Source organism: Microtus ochrogaster, linkage group LG7_11 (assembly GCF_000317375.1).
Source record: "Microtus ochrogaster isolate Prairie Vole_2 linkage group LG7_11, MicOch1.0, whole genome shotgun sequence".
Taxonomy (NCBI): Eukaryota; Metazoa; Chordata; class Mammalia; order Rodentia; family Cricetidae; genus Microtus; species Microtus ochrogaster.
In genome coordinates, this window is record NC_022032.1 from 1387163 (window position 1) to 1411803 (window position 24641).

At 50.1% G+C, this 24641-nt stretch overlaps 1 protein-coding gene across 1 annotated transcript in view; it reads left to right on the top strand.

Moving 5' to 3' along the window:
• Positions 1-6940: 6940 nt before the first annotated feature.
• Sfrp1 (secreted frizzled related protein 1) overlaps positions 6941-24641 on the top strand; it is a 38023-nt gene continuing 20322 nt past the window's right edge. Inside the window, exons 1-2 of the mRNA XM_005362433.3 lie at positions 6941-7795; positions 12549-12626. Of these exons, the coding sequence (XP_005362490.1) occupies positions 7252-7795; positions 12549-12626 (622 nt within the window). The 5' untranslated portion in view covers positions 6941-7251. The remainder of the gene's footprint in view (positions 7796-12548; positions 12627-24641) is intronic.

Below are 24641 nucleotides of genomic sequence, written 5' to 3' on the forward strand. Positions count from 1 at the left end.
GGAGAACACTTTTCTCCTGAGAGAGGACATGACCATAGCAATAAAAGCCGCCCTGCAGGATGCACGAGAGAGGATTATGCAGGGACTTAAGGAATAGCCGGTTATATATGTTTTTTGGACCCAAACCACAGCAGGGGAGCTCATGCAGACCTTGAAAAGCACACGCCAAGGCTGAGTGACTCTATTTGGAAAATCGTTACCTGCGTAGCTTTAGACTGCGTGTTAAGCAATTCAGTGACATGGCTACAGTTAAAACTAAAGAACGAAAGGGCTCGATGGACAAATTATAGTTTTCTGGTGGGACTCTGTGGCTTTTCCTGTAATACTGAAGTTGTCAGAGGATTTGATGAAAAGCCATTCTTGTGTAGAGATGGACACTGAGTGTGTGTGATAGGGTGTGAAAGTACTAGATGATATCAGAAGCCTCCACTCCCTCTTCCCACCCAAGAGTGTGGGCTCGTGCCACCCTCTGAATTTTCTGGACTCTTGGAGGCTGATGGACCCCCTCCATGCTCAGTCTCATCTCCAGGATGGTGGGCCTCCACAGGACTCCCTGAAGGGCTGCAAGATGGAGGAACGCAGTACATGAGCTCACAGGCTGACATAGCCAATGAGTGACACAAATAGGCTGTCCCAGCATGTGGTAGAAGCAGGGGGAGGCACTCCAGCCAAAACCCGGGTGAGGGGTGTGGTCCCCAAGGTGGTATGTCTCTATCTTAAATGCACATGGGATTCTTTGCATTGAACGTTCTGATTAAGCAGCTCTGGATGGGGCTGGTGCTGGTCTGGGGACCATGTTTTTAATGACCGAGTGCTAAGAAATAGTAAGAAGTCATCTCGTGGTCTTAATTGCCATGGAAAGTCATGAATTAATGACTGTGACATTCAGTTTGTTTTTAGTTACCTGAAGAAGAAAAGCCACTGGGTTTGGGTTAAGTGTGCATGGAAGTCTCACCTAAAAGAATTCGGGGTGGGCAGCTTTAGGTTCCTTCTGTCGTTCTGTTCTACCCTCTTGTATGCCGGGCTCCACATTCGTGCTACCTCCTGGTACTGCATCTGAATTTCTAGAGAAAGGCGAGAGCCAAGGGTTGTGCCCTCAAAGGCTCTCAAGGCTCCAAAGCCATTTGCCTTACACCCTTTCTCCTTCTCGTGGGCACATCCTGAGCTTCCTCTCGGCCTTTTTACCCAGGAGAGTTTTCTTCTGGGCCATCTCATATCCACAGGTTGCCTCCATCGACTTCTTGGCAGCTGTCTGCACTCTAAGACAATGCTGGCTTAGCTATTTGCTGGAGCGGCCAATTATCTACTCTGTGCCCTGCCGTGTTTGCTGTTTGTCCTGCTGTCCTCCCATCCCAGATCCAACAGCAAGGCACCTCATATGCTTGCCTGAGCTAGGACCCCTCCTCTTTCAGAGCTACCCTTCCCCTCATAGACTCTTGAGAACTCGGGTATGCAAATCCACAGTAACAGGTCACTAACTACCAACCATGCTCCAGGGTTCTCTCTCCAGGAATTTAGCAAAGCAGTCAGATTTAGTGCAAAGTCCAAAGGCCTTTGTTCCTGATTCTAGACCTCCCTGCTCTAGAGTGCTTTGGGGACTGGGCTACTGGCAAGAGCCCTACCACTCTGAATCCATGTGTCTTCTTCTGTGAGATAGAAAGACTGCATTCACAGCAACTCGGAGGCTTTTGTGGAGACCCAACTGTGATAACACACATCAAAGAAAGTTGGGGAGGAGTATAAAAAGGTAGCCTGCTAGAAAGTAGGCCTTGCCTTAACCCAGGTATGCTGTGGGATGTCTTTCTGTATGCTGTGAAAAGCATAGATAAGAAATATATGGCAAAGCACAGATCAGAAATACAGATTAAATTTAAATGTAAGAACTAAGTGGTAATAAGCCCGAGTCATTGGCCGAACATTTGTAATTAATATAAACCTCTGCATGGTTATTCAGGAACTGGTGGGAGGGAGAGAAGTGTTCAGTTACACAGGCGAGTGGGTGCCACTCCAATAGTGGAGGACTGAGGCCCTGGACAGTCAGGCAGAGCTGGGATGTGGTTATGGTAGAGAAGACAGCCTTCACAGGGGCAGCGGAGGGCTTTGCGGGGGGGGGGGGTTGCTCTCTTCCTCCAGCACCTCATCTATATCCCAGTGAGCTTCTGTTCAAACCCTCCACGAGGGGTTTGAACATCTGCCCAGCTACCAGTGGGGTTTAGGTAAATTAGCGCATGGCACTGAGGCATGTGCTCTGGAGTCGAGCTGTCCCTCGGGGCTGTTCGGGCAGATTTATGGGTCTCCTGCAGCTTCACTTTCACTTCCTGCCGGATCAGAAGGGTGACTAGTTCAGTTTCCTCAAAACTAGCTCTCCTGCTCCGTGGTGTCCTGTAATGCCTTGAGCCATGAAGCCATGACCTGGAGCCAGGTGTCACACTGAGGGGTCTCCTTCTATGGGCTCCATTCCTCACTCTTAGACGCTGCTGCCAGAAGCTCCCAGGACACTTCCCCCCTCCCTCCATACCTTCAGTGCACCAGCCTTGGGATCTGTGTGCCGAGAACTCGGGCACTATCTCTTTCCAGGAAGTTCTTTTCTTTGCCTGGAACCGGCTGTTGTCCTCATGACCCACTTCTACTGAGCAACCTCCTCCTTGGGGCAGTCAGTGGCAATGGGGGTAAAACTGATGCCCACAGGGCAGGCTGTGGGGAGGGAAGAGAACCTGCCCAGACAGAAGGCTTCTATCTACGGTAGAATATAAGGCACCAACCACCAGTTGCTGTAAGGACTCAGAGCTGGGAGGTATTTCTTTCTTGGAAGCAGAAGAAACCACAGGAGCTGCTGCTCATACTTACTGCCTTGATTCTCAGAAATCTTAGTGCAGCATCAGTGCCCAGAGGCAGTGCTCCGCCAAGTCTGTGCTTTCTACCACCCTCACATGTATTACCAGGATGAAGGGCCTGAGTATTCCATGTGTATATCTGGTGCAGTGCCAGGAGCTGCGATGCAACTCATGCTGGCAAGATATACCAAGGTCTTGCTCTCTGTAAACTCACAGACGTGCAGCAAATCCTCAGAAACTGGCAGGTATACATTGTAGAAAACCGGCAGTTAGACACTGTAGACATCAGAGCTGATGTGAGGTGGATGGGTGCCCTGGATGCCTAGGAGATGGAGGAGGAAGGGAGGAAGAGGGAGGGAGGAGAAGAGGAGAAGCGGGAAAAAGAGGGGGATGAGGGGGGATTAATCCGATTAGGAATGGAGGAGGAAAGTAATGGTAGCCTACAGGAAGCTTCACCAGAAAGAGGAATAGGTGGGGCTGCCAAGAAAAGATCCAGGACACCCAGTAAAATCAGAATTTTAGATAAACAGCAAATGCATTTTTTTTAAAGCAAAAGTATATCCCCAACTATTGTATGAGACGTACTTACTCTACAAGTTACGCATTGTTTAGCTAAACTTCAAACCTGACTGGACATCCTGCTTTTATTTGTAAGTCTGGGGACCACAGAGAAAAATGCACATGCAAACAACAAATGGACAAGGTGCAGAGGGGGAGAGGGGACAGGAGGAGAAGCCAAGCTAGCACGCTGGTGTCTTAATGCAGCTGGACGTCACCCAGGAGACAGTCCAAGGGTCACCGAGGGTTTAAATCCTAGAAATAGCCAGCTATTTTTACTTCTGTCTTTACAAATTCGTGTCAAATTGTACTATTTAACTCTAGTTCCTTCTTGAGGATAGTGCTTTGGACCACAATTCATATGTTTATAGATAAATTACAACATTCAGGAATGAATAATTGTTCAAGTTCAACTTGACAAAGACTCCTCTGGAGATTGAGGAAGTGTATCTCTGAGCAAACAGGCGGGGACAGTGCCCATAGCCTTTTCCTCCAGGGAATGGCTGAAGTTGTCTTCCCAACTCTGAGCCTCAGACTCTCTTCTGCCTTATGCTGGAGTCACCACTACCTGGCCATAGGCAGGAAGGAGTACCTCTGTGACTGGCAGCTCTGCTGATTGGTGAGTGTCTGCTGATCTTACTCTTGTAACTCAGTGGCCTAAAGATCACTGGTGAGTGAAATGCTAAGGGGATAGAAAAGGAGCCAGAGCCGAGGCAGGATTCTCCTCTCCAGGCTTTAAGTTCTCTGTGTGGAAGAGGCCACCAGCTAGGTACTGGGAGGCCCCTCAGTGGTCCTGATTTCCTGTCAGCTTTGAGACTAGTAAATGCCCCCTTAAGCTGATATGAAGCAATAGGCGTGGCACTTCCCAATTTCCATGAGCAGGGGTGAAAGAAGACGGGGTAAAGCTTCATTTTGTCCCTGCTCACTTGAATTATTAGGGCAGGAGGAAGCCATGGGCTTCTCCTGGTTTATAGTTCTCAAACTCAGAAACCAAGGTTTCTGGGAGCTGTGTTAGGACAGTAGCATTTTAAACATTTAAAAAAATTTAAAGCATTTAAAAAAATTCTTTGTTCTAGCACTTTCTCTTGTATATACACTATCAGAGAAAGGGAGATTAGATTTTGAAGTGTACGGTCTAGTGTTGTGAGATATTTGATTACACTGTGTACAGATATGTCACCCTGATTGGTTTAATAAAAAACTGAGTGGCCAATAGCTCGGCAGGATTTGCAGGCAGAGAGGACCCTGGGAAGAAGAAGAGGGAAACACAAGGGCACAGAGCAAGCAGCATGGGCACTCCAAAGTAAAGGTAACTGAGCCACGTAAAAGAAATAGATGAAAAGAAACGAGTTAATTTAAATTATAAGAGCTAGTTAGAAACAAGCCTCAGCTATTAGCCAATCTTCATAATTAATAATAAGTCTCCGTGTCATTATTGGGAAGCTGATGGTGCCGACAAAAAAATCTGCCTGCAGTCTAGTGATGGAAGTTAGAACGTAGGTGTGGTCAGCCTCGGCCGACACTGTCCTGCAGTGTGGTTTCCGGGGACGCTTTTCATGTCAAGCGGGATGGATGTCTATCAGCGGGGTCAACACTCAGCCTTCCCTTCCCAGCTGGTCCTTAGGAGGACTCAGGAAAACACAACCGTTGACATTCCTCATCCAGCCTGACAGTTGTGTCCCCGGCCTAGTGCCAGAGTCAACAAGGCCGTCAGGATGCAGGCCAGTTCTTCCTGTGAATGGCTTTGTGCAGTTGACTCTCCACTGGGGACTGTGCATCCATCAGAGGCCGCTCACCTGCATGCATTGCTAGCACTGTAACAGAGGGTAGACCCAAGGCCTCCTGTTGTTGGGGAGAATTGCACACAGGTGCTAAATTTCCATTCCACGCTAATCTTTCCAATGAGCAAGCAAACAGACACTTTAGCTTGGAAAGAGGGTCTAGCCTGGGGAGAGAAAAAGAACCTTCTAGCAATCAGTTTTAGCCCTGACCATTGCTGAATTGAGACAAGGTGCCAGGCCTCCTGCCTCTAGGCTCTGTGAAGAATGTGGTTCCCCAGCTCCTCAGGCAGGCCAGCACTACAGGCTGTTTCTTGATTAACCCCCCGGCCATCCACAACCACGTTCTGCATGACCTTTCCCTCTACCCAAATAGGTTTGTTTGGCTTTGGGCACCTGTCACTGGCCAGGGAAGGACAGACATGTTGGCCATCTGCAGCCGCTTCCCGATTGTGTGGTGGAGTCCCAGGGTCAGCGTGCGCATGCTTGCTTTAAGAAAAATATCCCTGCATCTTTGCAAGCTCCAGGGCTTTTACTTGGAACCAAGAAATCAGGTCTATAGAGTTGAAAATAAGAGTTCCCAGAGTTCTATAAACAAGTCGCCTGGGCCAGCAGCACCTCCAGCTGTGTCTTGCCTTGCAACTAAGAGTGGCAGTCCATTTGCCGCCTGGTGTGGCGCCACAGGGCATCCTTGGCTACCCCTCCAGCTAAGCTGAAGGACACAGCATGTGGAGACCCAGAGAACTTCAAGAACTGCTTGTGCCTTCTCCGGCCGTTCTGGATCACCCCCTAGCTCTCTGATTCTAAGGCACTCGAGTAATTCCCAGGAAGTGACTAGTGGGGTAGGGGAGCCTAGGGGACAGCCTGGCTATTCCTGCCTGCTGGGCTTCTGCCTTGTTGAGCAGTGGTGGAGACATCTTTGGTTTTGACCTAGACTACCTGTGAGTTGGCGTGTATATCTAGCTCACTGATAGAGTTGGTAACCACCCAGACCCGCTGATAAGTGTTCATGTGTTTTTTAGTGCTTTGGCTTTCTAATCCACAAACATGTCAGCATGTTTTTGTTTGTGCAGATATGTCTTCCGCTGATCTGGGACTTGCATTGGGTCTTGAAAATATCATTTAAAAATGTAAGCTGTCCTCCAAAACTAACACCTATCCAAGCAGTATTGTCCTCCATAGTGAGCTCCTGTCCCCTTCTGTCTCCTGTCACCTGTAAGGGTGCTGCGGTTTGAACACAGCCGCGAACACCACTTTCTCATAGACTTTGCAAAAGCCCAGGCTCATCTGGGAGAATTTAAAAGACCTATTTCCTAAGTTCAGCCTGCTCATCCGAGTAGCTGAGAAGCAGCCTGCCTCTGTACATAAGCGGCACAGAATAAATCGTGGAGCGGAGAGCTGCTGGTCTGTTGCGCTGTTGCTTGGAACTGGAAAAACATGTAAAAGAAAAAAGTCTTCACAATCGCATCAATTTGCAAGTATTATGAAAATTCCTTTTTTTTTTTAAAAACAAACCGACTCCCATTAATTACAGCGTCCAACATTGTCTTTATCCATCGTACGCTTTAACTACTCTCTTCTCTCAGCATTTGCCTGCTTCGAAGTATTTGCTTAGTTTTTGCTTTTGCTTTTTAAGGGGTGTTGACCTGTGTCTAGTTCTAGTAAACCGATCCCTCTGGCCGGCTCGGCGATTGGTTAACAGCGAGGCTGACTGACGCGGTGTGGAGAGCGGCTCCCGGCAGCGACGAGCTGATTGGCTGCGCGCGGGAGATCCAGGGCTCGGCCACCCGCACACCGCGCACTCGGGCTGCAGCGTCGCAAGTAGGTGCAGCCTCCCGCAGCCCGCCGCGCGCCTCCGCCAGCCGGGACGGCACTCGGTCCCCTGCGCCCCCTGCCCCGCGCCAGCCTCGCCGCGGCCTGCGGCATCCGTGGGCCCCATCGTCCCGAGACCCGGGGAGCAGCGCGCGGCCGCGAGCCGGACGGGGCCGGCCACTGCGCCTTTGTCCCCGGACGCTCCGGGAAGTTTTCAGCGGGACGCACGAGTGAAGGCAGCGCGGGCAGCCCCGACGTCGCTGAGCAGCATGGGCAGCGGGCGCAGCGCGCAGAGCCGCGGCGGGGCCGCCTCGGGCTTGCTGCTGGCGTTGGTGGCCGCGCTGCTGGCCGCAGGTTCGGCCAGCGAGTACGACTACGTGAGCTTCCAGTCGGACATCGGCTCGTACCAGAGCGGCCGCTTCTACACTAAGCCTCCTCAGTGCGTGGACATCCCGGTGGACCTGAGGCTGTGCCACAACGTGGGCTACAAGAAGATGGTGCTGCCCAACCTGCTGGAGCACGAGACCATGGCAGAGGTGAAGCAGCAGGCCAGCAGTTGGGTGCCGCTGCTCAACAAGAACTGCCACATGGGCACCCAGGTCTTCCTCTGCTCGCTCTTCGCGCCCGTCTGTCTGGACCGGCCCATCTACCCGTGCCGCTGGCTCTGCGAGGCCGTGCGCGACTCGTGCGAGCCGGTCATGCAATTCTTCGGTTTCTACTGGCCCGAGATGCTCAAATGTGACAAGTTCCCTGAGGGCGACGTCTGCATCGCCATGACGCCGCCCAATGCCACCGAAGCCTCGAAGCCCCAAGGTAAGGGTGCTCCTTCCCACGCCTGCTAGCTCCCGCGTCCAGCCGCCCTGACCCGGGCTGCAGCGGGGAAAGCCGGGGAGCTGCGCACTGCAGCCCACAAGGTGTGCAGACCCGATCCCGAAAGCTTCTAGGAGGCCCTGGGTCACTTGGTGCTTCTCCTGCCCCAGGTGCCCTGAGATTGCTGGGGGAGCCTTGGCCCGGGACGGGGGGAGGGGGGCGGACTACCTGGAGCTGCTCTTCCTGGGCTCCAGTCTGGCGTTTTCTATACCTGAAACAAAGCTCAGCCAAAGTTTTCAAGAAAAGGAGGGTGCTCATCCTAAGCGTTAAACTTTTGAAACAGAGACTGCTCCCTAAGAAAACAACTCGCTCAAACGGCAGAAAACTCAGAGACCGAGGGAAAGCTTTGTTTATTTTCATAAATTTGAAAAGTATTTTTCTCTAAAAACAAAACAAACAGCAACAAAACATCCCTTCTCCTTAGTTCATCTTCCCGTCGTGTTGCAGAACTGGCTGAGGAGAGGAAGTTTAGGAAGAGCCACTTCTGTACCTTCACCTTGCATTTACCAAATCTAAGGGATGCAAAAATCTCTGGTCCACCGTCCTTGTCTTCCCCCTGCGCCTCCCATTCACACAAATCCTTAGGTAATTAGAAAGATAAAAATGTAATTAGCTCATTGTTTATCTCCTCCTGGGGGGTGAGGACCTGCAAATTGGGCGCTGCAAATTCTGAACCCTGGGGGAATTAAAGGGATTTAAAGGGAAGGGTTTTTTTGTTTGTTTGTTTGGTTGGTTTTTTTTTTTAATGTGAGAAGGGAAAAAATCTGGAGACTCTAAAACAAAAACACAGAACCCAAAGTAGCTAGCACTGCAGCAGGAGCAGGGTGGGGGTAGTTACTTGGGGCAGGGTTCTTTTTTTGTGAGACGAGGCTCAGGAATCATAGATGTTCTTGTCCAGTGGCCTTTATCACAGAAGAGGGCACCCCAAGGCCATTTCTGAAGACAAAACTTTAACTTATCTTGAAGTGTTGATAGTCTTGGCTTTCTGAGACAGGGTCTTAGTGGCTTGGTGTGCAGCCCAGGCTGGTCTTGAACACAAATTCCTCCTGTTTCAGCCTCCTCAGCTCTGGGATTACAGGCATGTGGCTGCCAAGTGCTTCTTGTTTAGTGCCTCATTTGGCTGCCTCAGAGTGAGGACTGGGGTAGCCGTGAGGAAAGTTTGAAGGCTCCTATTCATTCTAGGGAGGAAGGTAGGTCCAAAGTGATTGCCCTCCTCTGGCATGGGCCCCAGCCTGTAAGGTAAATGGTAGCCCTGGGCATCCCTGTCTTCTGGGCTGGTATGTGCAGCCTTTTGAGACAGCTCGCTGGGGGTTGAGCCTTTCCTTAGACCATAGCACTGTGTCTTCTATCCCCAATTGAGTCCCCCCTCCCCGCCAGACCACAGTTTCCTTCCTAGCTCCTGCCTGCCAGGAGAGCCTGTGGCCAGTTTTGCTTGTATTCCGTCCATTCCCCATGGTCCCTGATTGATTGCCCTTTTCTGGGGCTATTGGTGGGCACACAGTGGAACCCTGTGGGAAGCAGCTTTGTGTAAAGTGGCTGATGTTTGGGGGTGGTGCTGTTTCTGAGGATCCCCCAAACCAGTCCCTCCAAAAGACTGGCAGGGCAAAGGGCACACTCGCTCTGACCCCATTTCTGGATGCTTTTGTGTGATTGCACGTCTCCGGTTTGACCTTGCCTGGAGCTCAGGTGGAGCAATTCTTTGCTGAATAAAGAAAACTCTCTCTCTCTCTCTCTCTCTCTCTCTCTCTCTCTCTCTCTCTCTCTCTCTCTGTGTGTGTGTGTGTGTAGTGTGTGTGTGTGTGTTGTCTGGCAGGAATGTGACTGCGGCTCATTTTCTTTAAAGCAACTGATTTTTATGAGTTACCAGTGTCTCTCCAGAATGACAAACCATCACCATCAGGGTGTCCCCACATGCTGTGTACCCCCTTTTGCCCTGCAGGGCTGCCAGACAGTCAGCTGACTGTTAAGCTGGTGTGTGTTTAGAGGAAGGTTAAAGCAGATTAGATTACTGGTCCTCAGAACCTTAGACTGGTGGCCTCGGAACAAGACCTGGGACTGGGATGCTAATAAGTTCCATACAGGTGCCTTACTCTGTTTCTCATCCATCCTGTATTCTGAAAACTGAAATCTCAGATTCTCAACACAGCATTACATCTTAGCATACACAGGAGGATTGGGAAATTCTTTGTTACTAAAGGTAAACTTGCTCATGAGCGATGAGCCAAAGACTTGGATTTCCTCTCTCGCCAACAGCGGCTGCTCACGCCACCTTGGCTTCTGTGACAGGGAAGGTAATTGTCCTGTCCGTCCCAGGAGACCGACTTCTGGATCTTGGACACACACTAGACTAATTTAGTAAGCTGTCGTTCTCCTTCCCGGCCAGGTTTCACCGAGTTGTACGAATGAGCCCTTCTCGTCCAGTTGTGTTGCTTAGGCGTGTTGTGCATTAAGTCATTGGCTGGAGAGGCCTGGGAGCTCCTACTTCTCCCAGAAGGCACTCTCTTCTCTCCCCTTAGTGAGCTAGCTGCCCAAGGAAAATCAATCTCCCTGCCTTTCCCTCCTCCTGTCTCTCCACCCCCACCTCTTCCCCACTCTCTCCACTCCCAATGCTCATTGATTTTACCGAGTCATCTTCGTCCTGATTCGAGTGTTGGCTTTCCCCTCTAGTTTCTTGTAAGCATTACCAACGTGCAAAATCTCTTAGTCTTTATTCACTATCTTTATGCTTTCCAGCTAGGATGTGGTTTACCTGTCCAATGAACTAACTCTCAGTGGATTGATTCCTCCTGTGAGGTAGCCTGGCAGGGCCCCAAAGACACACGAGGGGCAGAGATTAATATTGCATTACACATTCTTCTCTCTCTGGCGAAAGTTGCTCAGCTCCTGGCTGCAAGTATTGAGAAGAGGGAAAGCCACGCTGAACATAACCGGTGACCCACCCCCACCTACCCTGCGCCTTCCTCACCAGTAGCACTGATAGTGCTTAAGGGCCATGCACAGGCTGAGACATCTGTCCTGTTGGGGTGCAGAGCCATAGAGGGCCAGTAGAATTGGGGGTGTATGAAGGAGACATCAATAAGACTTGCTCTTTATGTTTGGATCCCTTGCTGCTCCTTTGCTCAACAGTTTATACCTCGAACTTTGCAACGTGATAACTTCTATTAACAAAGAAAGGCAACCATAAAAATTACAGCTAGGAAACCCAAGCACATAGTTCATGTTCCTATTATAGGTCACATGGTCCTGTCTATAACTTCCTTTCCTTTTTCTTTCTCTCTTTACATGGAAGCAAACACCATGATGGAGACTTCTGGGTAAGAGGTTTTCGTTGTTGTGTTGTTGTTGAGAAACATTACTTCCAGAACCCAATCTCAAGCTCTGTGAGCAAAACAAACATATTTCCAACATCTGGTCCAAAGAGTTTTGCTAGCCTGGCGCCCCCCCCCACCCCAACTTTGAAAGGTATATGTGGAGAGAAACTAGTGGATACAGACTAAAGGTGTGTTCCCAGTCTTGGAGGGAGAGGGCTGGGGATCAGCTGCATCCCAGCCCCAGGGTGCCCATATCAGTGCCTAAGCCATGGGGAAGGGGGAGGGAGAAGAGATGGTGTTGGTGAGCCACAGGTGACAGGAAGTGGGAGGGAGCAAGTGGAGGTGCTCAGCACCCCAAAGCCCACCTTGAATGCTGTCTCAGGGCGACTGTCTTTCAGCTCCAGCTGGGATCTGGCTTCCAGTGTCCAGAGTGTCTGGAACAGACTCTGTTTAGTGTACTTCTGGTTTTCTAGGTCATCAATAAACTGTAAATTGTTTGATAGACAATGAGGAGGAGAGATTATAGGGAGATGATAGGCTACTTCTACCCTTGGCTTCTCCTGTACACTTTTTCTGCCCTTCCAAGGAGGCCTTGGAAGCCACCTCCCACAGGGGCCTAGCTACCTTTCAGTTACTTGTCCTGCATATGTGCACGTGGGTGCACACGCACACGTGCATGCACACACGTACACACACACTCATGTGCATGCATATGCACATGCAAATACATGTGCATGCACATGCATGCACACATACACAAATGCAAACACATCCATGCACGTGCACACATGCACACACACGCACACTCCTTTTCAAAGCACTTCATGAAAGATCATCTAAAGGGCTTCCTCCTCCTTAGCTCCGTCCTCCATTTGGTGACTCCTGCTAATCCCCCCCCCCTTCACAGCCTGCTTTCTGGAGTCCCTATGGCACTTCACGGCCCTGGGCTTGAGTAATTGAGTATGACTGTTTCCTTGGTCCTTGAGACCTGGTCAAATTGATAGGCTGTCTTGTTCAGGGTTTGCAGATAGGAAGGGGGCCTGGAATCAGGGGTGGAGGGGTAGATAAAGGGGGAGGGAAGATCAGTTTGGTTTATCAGTCAGCTTTTTATCTTTCAGATACTCATAGCAGCCTGGACCTGCCCCTACCTACCTCAGATAGCATAGATTAAAATCATCGTCACATCCGACATATCTAGGCCAAATGTTTGAAGAAAACATCCATCTGTTTACATGCCCTTGATCCCTTTATTGCCATTGGCTGGACGCCTTTCCAGAATCCCAGACTTTTAGCCCTTGTTAGCCTGGCCCCCATCTGCTCCCTTGTCTGGGGGTTCCCATCACCATGACTTACAGCTTCTGTTTCGGCTTGCTTCCCCTCGCTAGGTACAACAGTGTGTCCTCCATGTGACAACGAGTTGAAGTCGGAGGCCATCATCGAACATCTCTGTGCAAGCGAATTTGGTAAGCTGGAGGTCCAGCCTCACGCCGGGCTCTTGGAATCCCCGCCTTTCCCTGTCCCATGTCTCCGCCCAGCCCAGAACATGGAGCTCATGGGGGGAGCGTCGTGTTTGAGCCTTACCTCCTCTGCCTCCATCTTCTTGTTTTCCCTCTCGGGAAGAAGGCAGTCCAGGTAGAGTGGAGTGTGGACCATCTTTTATTAAAGTTAGGCAACCTACATTTGTGTCTCAGATTTGGGGAAATCTTCTTTGATGGCAGAGAGAGACAGACTTGGGGACTGGGTGAAGCCCTTCACCTGCTACAACAGTAGCCCTGGCTTGGCTTTCTTGGTGGTTTGATTTTTATATCCACCCCTAGGTGTCAGCACTACTCTATCCTGGACTAAAATGGCCCCAGTGTGGGTGGGGTGCCTTCCTAGGAGGGGAGATTTCTATGCTAGGGGCCTCCTGGGCCAAGAACATTGATGTTGACACAGGAGTGTGTTTTCTCTCCCTCCTTCCTAAGTCACTCTGGGTTGAAGAAGAATTCGGAATCAACACCTGCAGCTGCCAGAGTGAGGTTAGACTGGGCTAGGGAGCAAATTCAGGGCCCTGCTAGGATGGCCCCTCTGGCCAATAGGAAAGCCCAATGGCTCCGGAACCTGAGCTGTGCACTTTTGGAGCCTGCTCACCCCCTCTCTTGGGTCTCTGCTGCTGGGTGTAGAGCAGTAGCCAAGGCCAGACCCATTTTGCTGAAGGACAGATTGAGGCTGATGCCTGCTATTCCAGGTTGTGTCCCTGGGAGTGGATTTTACACTTCTTACAGGAGAAAGCATAATGGTGGGGAGTGCGAGCTTTCGCGTCTGTGCAGCGCCACCTCCTCTGTGCGTGTGATAGCCCCATAGGATGATAAGCACAGGAAGAGTCTGATCTTGGGAAGGGCTGTGCTCCAGTGAGCCACACATGTGGGGGAGGGAGCATTCCCAAGCCCCAGGAGTTTGTGTGTCATGGTGCACATATTCACAGGGTGTTGGCAGATGTATGTACGGAAGCTGAATTGTTCAAATTGTTCACCAAAGACACCTTAATGAGAATAGATGCTTATTTTATTGAGTTTTTTTTAAAGCTACGTGTGTGTGCTCGTGTATGTGGAGGTCAGGGGACAAATCTCATCATATGGGCCCTGGGGGCTGAGCTCAGTTATCAGGCTTGGTGACAAGCACCAGTACTCTCTGAGCTTATGGCATCCCAGTTTTTTTTTTTAAAGTTATATTTATTTCTGATGGTTTTAATTTTGATATCAAATGTCTGTATATGCCTTATTTGGTTTCCATTACATTTTGCTGCTTGTGCGAGTCACACCCTCTTTTCCTTGTTGTTTTAAAAAAATTTCAGACTTTTTTTTTTTTTTTAACAATCTTGAATGTATCCCAGTCTGGCCTATCACTGGCTGTGTAGCACAGGCTAGCTTCAGACTCTCCATTCTTTTACATTGACTTCCTGAGTTGTTGAGAAAATAGGTACAGGCCACCATACCATAGATACCTTCTGCAATTTTATTTTGAGTTCATTTAGAATGTTAACAAGAAGCTGGGTATGGTGGTGCATGTACCCATCACTTAGGGGTTGAGGCCAGGGGGGCCGGTCTTGAGTTTTAGACCAGTCTGGGCTATATAGGTAGACCCTGTATCAGCAAATGAACATGTTGCAGATACATGGAAAGGCTGGTGACTCTTCCACTCCCATCTTGATATTAGCTCTGTTTTGCTCCCCCAGGAGGTCCCCAAACTGGGCTCAGCCCAGTGGGTTTCCCTCATACAGCGTGTGGATACACAGCCCCATATTGCTGTAGCAGCAAGCTTCTCAGCCACAAAGCTGCACCGGGTTCTTCCCAAGGATAAACCCGGAAGGAAAGGGACCCGGAATTGCAGAGAAACCCTGGCAGGAAGCCTTTTGTTACATGGTGAGGGCTGGGAGAATGGGCTTAGATGTGGCTGAGGTGCCAGAGGCTCCTCGTGAGGGCTAACGATGAGGCTGTTCTTTCCCATGTCATATCATAGGTCAGAGTGTTCACTTTTACCAGTTGCCCTGAGATTGTATGAGATTGGGGAACCATCTCAGATGGAACCCAGAAAAATAGCACCTTGCTGGATGCTTCCCTGTGTTTATGGAATTTTATCAGGTTCCGGGAAGAGTGATGGAAATCCCTAGATCTGAATGTATGGAGGTGACAGGTAAGAGATAGCTTCCTGCTAAGGAAGCTCCCAGCTCACGGTGTCTGTGTCTGAGTCTTCCCCTGCATATACTTTCATTGAGTACAATGGGTTAGGCTCGATGCTGATCCAAAAATACCTACCTGGAATAAATTAAAATTTAACATCCCAGTCAGACCTTCAGCAGTGGTTTTCTGGAGAGTGGTGGATTTCAGTTAGAGTGGAGGTTATAGGAATTTAAGGGCCGGGTCAGCTCAGCCTTGTTGAGAAAGTGCGTGTAGGTCCAGAATCTTTGTTGAAACTTCCAATCCCAAATCATCATTATATCTTCTTTTCTCTCACTTTCTGCCCACAATTCCGTTCTCTGGGGGGTTTGTGCAGCTAAAGTACATACATTTGGAAGAGGCACGTCTTCAGAAGAACCTGCTATGGTAAGCTTGGTTTTCTAACAAAGGCAGTGCCACAACCCACCCGTGTTGGGTGTCCCTCTATGGCAGTAGGACCCCCGCCAAGCCAGCAAGCCCCGAGGCCTTAAAGGAGTGCCTCATTAGTGACCAGTGAGGGGGGGCATGGTGAGCAGGCCCTTTAAGACTGCCTCCTTGGAACGCCAGGAGTGTTTTTTTCTTGGGTTCATGAGGTCCTCCAACTTAGTCTTCATTTTACCAGATCCTCACATTTGATGAGCTAGGAGCCGACTTTCCCCCTTGAAACACGTTGACTCACCGAGGAACTTGTTTTCTCCTTTCCTGTGAGACGAGAAACAGTGCTAGGACCATCTGTGTACGGTGACGACTGGGCGCGCTAGGCCTTTCTGAGGGATGGGAGAGAGTTTCTTGGCTTTTGGCTTGTAAAATTTTCCAAAGATGATCAATAGGCTTCTTCTTTCCCTTTCTCTCTGTGGGGACCGAGCTTAGCCCTGCCCTTCTTAGAAGGCAGCCTTGTTGAGAAACTTGTTGCCTAGCTCGGCTCATTTCAAGGAAGAGAGGCAGTCAGCCACACTGATAGGATTCAGTTAGAATACAAAGACGTTTGACAATGGCAGGCTAACACACAGCAAAGAATGTTTGACTCCCCTCTCCAGGGATCAAGCTTTATATTAAGTGGCCCTGGTGTCCCCAGTGGGAGGACATCAGTTGCTGGAAAGCATTGCTTCTTAGGGGTGAGCACACACGCTCGCTCACTTGCTCCCTCTTGGCTCCTCCATCTGCGCATCTTAGCTTTTCCACAGCCAGCTTTGAGCCGGACATGCCGAGCCTGCTACCTTTCCCCTGAAGGATGCGTTTCCAACCCCGTGGCTGTATTCACTCCGTCCTTTTGCACGCTCCCCTCTCTCGGTGCAGAGAGCATTTTTTTCCCTCACTAGACAAAAACAACAGTAGGAAGTCTGCGCTGATGCTCAGGAATGCTTCAGATCAGCCTGGATCCAGAGCAGCCCATGGGGGGAGGCCGCGGTCAGCTGACGCAAAGCCTTCAGACTCAAAATGGTGGTCACCCAGCCTGCCGTACCACAGTCAGGACCCACAGGTCTGCCTGGAGTCTTCCCTGTGGTTTCCCACTACTTTGTGACTGGGTGCTTTTGTCAGCTCCCACAGGATAACTTTGTGACTGATGGCTCATGCCCACAGCCACCTCTCTCTAGGTTAGTTACCTGATTCATAATTGCTGTGGGGTTCTTATTGTACTTCCAGTTACTTTGTTTAGCTTCTGTTTCACTTCCTATGAGTGCCCTCAGGCCTTTCCACAGTACCCATGTGATGATTCAAGGTGCTTTCTGAGGATGTTCCTTGCACGGGCATCTTTACTTTGGGGATCTGCAAGTTCTCCTGGCAGCTTCTTCAGCCAGCGTTTTTCTACTCAAGAAGAAAGGTTTCTTTGCCTTCCCCCACCCCTACCCGAGTTTTCCTTGCCCCCCTGAGAGAATATCGCCCCTTTGTTTGTTTATAAATTTCCTCAAAGAGAGAAAAAAAAAAAACGGTACTTGGCAATCAGTAAAATTAGTCAAATAGGAAAAGAAAAGAAAATCAACTCTGAGTCAGCACTGGGAAGGTTTCCTAGAAGGATTTCCTGTGGTCCCTGCTCCTCCGTGGGCCTGTTCTCACTCTGCCTCGCGCCTCTCTCAAGGTTTCCTGGCTGAGTGGCTGTTGGAGGACCAATCTTCCCTCTGCGGGATGGTTTGCTGAGCTGCTGTTGAAAGTTGGGTGTGGGAGGGGAGGGAGGGAGGGCTGAGCTTCCCTGCAAGGCGGTTTGCTCTCTTGCAGAAAAAGTCAGCTCAGACTTTCCAAACTAAACTTCGGGTTTCCTCTTGGAAATGGGGGAAACCAGCTGCCAGCATGGCAATTCTAGCGCTGGAGCTGTTCGCGAGCAGGCTGTGTCTAGGACCAGATTTACCTCCTGCGTGATTAATAGATGCTCTATCAGCCCTGTACCACTGACAAAGAAAACACAACTTCATTGCGAAAATGTGAAAGAAAAACCTGCGTCTTAGAACAAAATAAAGCCCCGTTTGTACTCAGACTGGTCCCTGGGCAATGCCTCACACACAGCAGGAGACCATCCCTCCCGAGTGGCTGTGTGCAAATTGTTATTAAATTGAGGGGAGCAACATGCTAGGTTTGGAGTGACTGGTCCAGTTCATTTGAAGTAAAATGGAACAGGCGGAAGAGAAGTGGTGTTAGGGAGACAGCAAATAGCTGAGAGCATCTAGAATTTGCCAACATGTATCTCATCCTTATTCTCTGAGCTTGAAACAGTTGCCAACCGTTCCAAGCCCTGGGAATTGTTGAGCTGGGGGCCCTTTGATACAAGCACTGCCTGTACAAGATGGCTCACAGTCTGCATTGCATTGTAACCAGACTACCTGATGCATGCATGGGGTTGGAACATGCTGAACTCAAAGCCTTGAAAACCTTCCAGGGTCATGTAGCTAATATGATCACCTACTCATTCGTGACTGCTGATTGGACAGTACCTGGGGGACCGGGATCTCAGAGCCAGGGCCTAAGCAGGAGAACCACTAGGTTGATGTCACACATGGAGGAACCAGGAGAAAAAGCTGTAAAGAGTCAATGTTTCCCTTCAGTGAGTGTGGTGCAACCCTTCCTCTGTCACTGATTGGCTGCCAGGAAGATGTTACATTGAGTATCAGTCAGCACCTTCAAACCTATGAACCTCAGGATGGAATGCTTGACCCTCTGGGGCAGACTTGCATTCTTTGCTGTGTGGGCCCTGCATGCTGAGCAAGCTTCTCAAACTCACCATGCCTCAGTTTCTTCTAGGGTGGTGTGGATTTGGTGATGAAATGATACCCTCCCAGCTGCACCTAGGATGCTCATTTTGTTGACTTTCCCCCTCCCCCCCACAGCTCTGCCTTCAGGACTTTTACCTAATTGAGTTTTAAACCAAATTCAGTTCTCTCTTCAGCCTTTCCCCCTCTTCATGCTTTCGGTGTCTGCTGCATATCTTTGTCTTACAGATTTAGGTATGCATGCAAATGCTTTAGGACTGGATGGTGCCAGTTTGCTGGTTAGGTGTAGCTCTGACTGGGTCGTTCAGAACTTGTCGTGTGGTATCACCAAGAAATCTGTGGGAGGTGCCTTCTGATCTGCATGCTGAGAGGCCCTGGTCGTAGTAGCCCAACATCACGCCTTGCCTTCCATCCTAGGTAGGAGCCTCACAGAAACCTCACCGTCTCAACCCTTTCTAAGCATTCAGGCAGTGGTGTTAGGTACCTTGTGGTGGGAACATGGCCAGGTCTGTCTCTGGAGTTTTCATTATCTACACTGAAACTTTGTGCCCATTAAACAGTAATCTTGCCCCTCCCTGTCCAGCCCCTGGCAAACACCACTCTCCATCCTCTCGGTGAACATGGCTACTCAAGGAGCCTCACAGCAATGAATCAGGCAATATTTGTCTGTGCGTTTGGCCTACCTTACAAAGCCTGATGCCCTTTCCTTTTGGTAGATGACTATTATTATTATTATAATTATTATATATAACAGTCATGGCTAAGGTAACCCAGGAGGATTTGCCCTCAGTTGTCACCCTTTTGAAGCCTTTCTGGTGGGTGGCAGAGGAGGACAGATAGGGGACAAGCTGAGATAAGGAGCTTGTGACAGCCAAAGCTGCTTATTTCCCTGAGTGCTGGGTGGTTCACCGGTTCCGATTTGCCACTGTAAAGGGACACCGAGTTGGGTGGAACCTCACAGGTCAGCCAGTCCATGCCCTCCCTTTATAGACTGGAAAGCAAGGAAAAGGAGTTAGCTCAAGGCTACCCAACCTGGCCTGGGTCCCTGGCAGCTCTCCTCTGCTTGTACTTGCTGGGCAGCAAGCTAGCTCATACCTCATGGTCCCACCTTCTCGCCTTGCGTGCCCACTACTCTCCTGTCCTGCCAGGATGGTGGAGGAGCTCCTTGGCAGGGAACTGGAGCACTCCTTTTCCCTCAGAATGTGGAATTTGAATGCCTTGTGCCTCACTCAACCTGAGAAGGTGCTTGCTTGCTCCACCGTTGTGGGTTTCTTCTTGGTGGAAAGAGAGGCCGAGCTGACTGATTGAGACAGACTTGGATTAAATCCAAACCCTGTATGCTGGGCCACCACAAGGAGTCTCTCAACCGCCCTGAGCCTGCTTTCTCAAATGGTAATTCCATCATGATGTTGTTCAGAGAACTGGATTAATCAAGTAGATTAATTAATTGCGTTTCCTGGACTGGAGGAGGAGCTGTTTAACCCATAGGAATGGTAATGTTCACCTCATACAAAGAACCATTTTAGGATGAAACTTAGCCTAGGAAGGAGAAGTCGTCTGTCACTCATGAGATCATCTTGTTGGACAAGAAGAGAAAGCTTATAAAAAATGAAATAAAAAAAGGAAGCGATTAAGAAGTGGAATGGTATATCCAGGTGATTCTCTGTTTAGCAGAAGGTTTTATGAAGTAGTTTGAAAACTTGCTTCAAGGTTCCTGTAGTTAACCAAACCAAATACAGACAAGCAGATGCCCCTCCCCCACGCCTGCACCCCTCCAGATTCTAGAAGGGAAGGCAATCCCGCCTTGCCTTCGAAGGCACTCTTCAGTCACCCCACTAGAAGCCACCAGACAATTATAACCCAATCCACACCAGTTCCAGGACACGCCCACTGGAGTTTTCTTTTGTGCTGGTGTGTTTTCTGAGAAATCTTATCCGTAATATATTCCGCTCATAATTTATTGGGGTCTGTTTCAGAGAGATTTGAGAGCCCCCTTTGTGTTGGCGTACCTCCCTCTCCCTCCCCTTTTTCTCAAGCCGTATTCCAGGCCTGAGTTCCTTTTCAAATAGCTTCCTTGTGATGCCCAGCCCCACAAATAGGCTATATTCAGAAGAAAGGAGCCTTGAAATATTGGTAGGTTTTATCCAGTTTTGCAGAAATGAGCCAAAAGCTTCAATCTGTATTTTTTTTTAAAGGAGAACAAATGGTCAAAGAAATGTCAAACCCTTGCCCTGCCCCAACCTGCTTAGAGCAGCCAATTAAACACGCATTAGCTTTGCAAAGCTTCTCAAAGGCCATAGATTATGCTTGAGATCTTTGTTTAGTCTTTCAGGGACACTGTCACACGGATGATTTATCAAAGAAAGTTGTTTTTCTGGCAGTAAAATAAACTCTGGGCCTGTTCAGACTAAGATTTCCCGTGAATTTCTACCAAGGTAAACAGAGGTAACTGGCAGGTTGCACATTCTGTGTGAAAGCCAGACACATATGATAAATATTTGAACTATGGCTTTGCCGTGTAAGAGGCCCTGCCTGTCACAGTGCTGTCACTCCGGCCTGCCTGAGAAGACCTGGCAGGGTGGTTGTCTTGCGGTGTCTGTAGGAGCTGCCTTGGCCGCATGGGCTTTCCTGGTTTGAATACCTCTTCGTGCTCGGGGGCACTTGGGACTTCCTGGTGCTGGGAGGGGGCAGGGCCTCAGGATGGCCTCCCTTGAGGGGGGTGAACCAGAAGCAGCCAGCTTAGGTTTCTTTGAAAAATAGGCATTTGTCAGAGTCAAACTCACAGGGGGCTGGTTGTATGGAAGGCGTTGGTGGGGCCTATGCGTGGGGATAGAGATCGAAAACATTGCCTTCTGCTGAGCTTGAATCTCATGGAGGGGAAAAAACCAAATGCAGATGCTGGGGTTTCTGTCTTTGCTCTCCGGTGTTTAAGAGGTTTTCAGAGGTCTGTTTGGGAGATCGCAGAGCAGAGAGGCAGGTGCCTGAGCATGCTGAAGCGACAGAGCGAGCAAATGAGTGTGATTGTAATAGTGGAAAAAAAAGAAGCAAAGCCTGGGAGTGCTTTCCAAGGGAGCTGCTGCCTCAACTGCTTGTGACTAAATGCCTGGCAGAAGCAATGGACAGGGAGGGAAGGTTGGCTTTGCCTCCTGGTTTCAGGGGGTTTAGTCCATGATTGGCTCTGTGTACGTGGGTTGAGCATCATGGTGGTGAGGATGCGGGGCTGGGGAAGATGCTTTATGGCAGAGAGGAACCAAAGATCAAGAGAGGAAGGAACTCGGAGTAGAGTACCTCCAAGGACCTGCACTCTGTAACCTGTTTCTCCAGCTAAGCCCTACCGCCCTGAAGTTCCCGTGACCCCCAGAATGCCACCACCAGCAGGGACCTGGCTTTCACACACGATTCTGCAGGGAATGTATAGTGTCCACATGGTAACAGTCGGTAACAGGAGTTTATTGAGGGGGCCTGAGATGGAAGCTGCTCCTTCTGTGGCAGGCTAAGCTGTTGGAGCCTGAGGATCACACAGGCTTCAGAAGGGCTCTTCACAAGGACCGGTTTGAGAGGTGGGAGTGGGTGCCTCTGACTCCTTCAGAAGGCTTGAAGAAAAGCTGACATCTGCGTCTGTCTGGTGAGGGCTTGGGAGGCAGGGGGGCTGTGTCTGTCTGATGAGGACTTGGCGGGGGAGGGGAAGGGGCATCTAGGCTCCCGTGCACAGCATGCATGCTCACAGTTGAGACAGTTCAGCCTTGGTTCCTCAGGGGGCTCTAGCAAGGCTACAGACCTTAGTGAGGCAAGGATGTCCCAACAGCCCTTAGGTCTGCTTCGCAGGTAGGAGATGTTTACATTTAGGTAAGCAAAGGACCAGTTTCTTCAGGGCTGGAGTTAAGGGAAATTATTTACAAACTCTGAAAGGGTGTCATGAGCTGGGAAGAGGTGCCAAAATAGCCCTTTGGTCCTGGTGAGAAACGAGGAGCCGCATTCTTTCTCACTCAGGCAGGATTAGGGGATTTATTTCTCTGCTCTCCCTCATCTTCCACCAGTCACAGAACATTTCCTCTCGGGACTGTCTCGGGCCTGTCTCTCTGTGTGCACTTCTGGAATTAATTCCTACAGTGTCTCCCACTGCATATCCATCCAGTTTGGGGAAGTGGCTGGGAGATGAAGGGAACCTCAGTGTCTGGGGCCTCAGAGTGAGAGTGGACCTGAATAAAATGTGATAAATCCCCCCTCCCACCCAGCTACTTCCAAAGAACAAGTTCTATCCCGTGCAGCATCACCACCTTGTCGCCTGTGGCTCCTGGGCTCGCCAGCCACAACCGCCCACCCTGAGCTCCCTTTGGTCCCAGCTCCACACTGTGGATTCGTTTCCGACCTTGACCCATTGGAGAGTCAGGCTGGACACCATGGTCTTTGTGAGCTCCTCAATTCTGATATGTGGTTTCATCTTTCAGGTCTGAGGGGTTTCTACAGGGTTTAGAGAAATTTGGAGGATTTCCATAGCTACCCCTGAGGGTTAAGAACAGGAAAGAAGTCAAGGAGGGTATTCCTGGGTTCAGGGGTCAAGGTCAAGGAGAGGAATTTAGGACCTCAACAACCAAGAGAGCTGAAATGGCAAAACTGCAATTAGATAAAGTATGTAAAGAATGTCTGCCATTTTTAAAGTCCAGCCGTGAACTTTTAGCATCCTCATTTAGAGCTAGCTATGTCTAGCAGAAGCTTGCAGACTCAATTCAGGACTAATGGAGAGAAAGACGTGGTCCTTGTGATCTTCCACTGGCCACAAGGGTGGTGTGGTCCCCAAAACACTGGGCATTTTTTTTTCTTTTTGAAATCACAGCTGAAACAGAAACCATGGATAGCCACCAATTTGGCTGTAGCCATGGCTCAAGCGGAGATACCACCCCTGTGAGACTTGGAGGTAGGAGGGAAGGAGAGAAACATCAAGCAGGTGCTTGTCAGCTCTGGGAAAGGTCCTGAGGTGTGGGAGGACAAGGCTGAAACTCGGCAGGCTGCCTCTAGCCCCCAAGCAACAGATTGAGTCACGACCTTTCCCCTCCGCTACAGAGATGCAAGGAGGCTCTTCAGGTGCCAGATGTTGGTTAGCAGGTTGCCTCTCGGACTGCAAGTTCTTCACGGGTGTCCACTTAAATACAGGCACCTGGCCTGTGGGTGTTCTCCTGTAAATCTGACCATGCAGAGAGGGCATCTTGTGCAGATTGGATTCCTCTGCCAGTTGCTGGGCTTGCACTGAGAACAAGAGTCTCCTTCGAAGGTCTTTCCTTATCTGCCAAGTTTGCAACTATCCTCTAACAATATTTGGTTGTGCATATGGAAGTGTTTGTATTGTTTTTCTGGAGGATGTGAGAGGAGGGGTCCTTCAATCAGCTGGGCAGGGTAGCTAGAGCGTCAACCCTGCTGACTGAAGAGGTCCAGCCAAGTTTGTTCCTTTCTCCAAGGGCTCCGACAGCTGTCCCGGTCAAGTTCTTCTTGCTAAGGGAGGTGAAATCTTCGTTGACCAAAAGCTAGCCCTTACCTGTAAATAAGGACGGTTGGAGGGATTTTAAGGAGACAGTTCTTTTAGGTTGCATGTTGTGCTTTAATCTGTGCAAGGACTGAGAAGCCCCCGGGAGACCTGCTGTGATGGGGGCGAGGGCACTGGGCAGATAGGCACTGGTGAGAGACTAGGAAGTGAGGTAGACTCTTGCTAGAGGTAGGCTCTTGTCAGGACTACGATGCCTCTGTCTACTCCCGGGGCCAGCTCCAGGCAGAGCATTGATGCCTCGGGCTCCCCCATCATGCCTCTAGTCTCCCCACAGGCCATAGTAGCCCCCTCTGCTCTTCCTCCTTATGGGGAGAAAGTGCCTTGACGGAGACTTAATGGAGTCTGAGGGACTGAACTGGCTGCATTGTCAGGCAGACTTGCCCCGGTTAGTCACACGAAATCATTGTGCACTGTGACCGAGATGCAGTTCTTGCCCCCCTCAGCCACCTCATTATCCGGGGATCAGAGGGCATATAGGATAATGCCTTCTTAAATCTGGCCTTCTAAGAGTAGCCAAGAGTTGGGGCCCCGCAGTGGAGGAGGGAGGGAGCATTCTTCTCAGGGAAGGCAAGAGCCACAGGGAAGACTGGCCTACAGGGCAATGGTGGAGCTTGTCAGGCAGAAACATGGGCTCAGGGAAGAGCCACCTGCTAGTCAGGTCCGGGAAATGTCTGTGCCGGGTGTGCGGGGCAGGCCAGAGCCTGTGGTGGGCTCACTCACGAGTCAGCACAGAGCTGGGCCTTAGCAAGAGCTGCTGCCAAGAGAAGCTTTCCAAGCGCCGTGTCCTCCCCCTGAGCTTGTTGGCTGCTCTGGTAGGCAGCAAGTAGTTTCTGGAGCTGCCCTGCGATGGCTGTGCGGGTCATGACATTGGTCGGGGCTGAGGGACAGGACCAGCTCAGTGTTCTGGTTTCTCTGGGGAAGGGTGAGAGAGGTCATAGCTATAATAACGGATAAGGATGGGAATGAATGATGAATGTCAAGTGTGTGTATGTGTGTCAGTGTTTACATGCTGGGCACTCAGGTGTGTGTGTGTGTGTCAGTGTT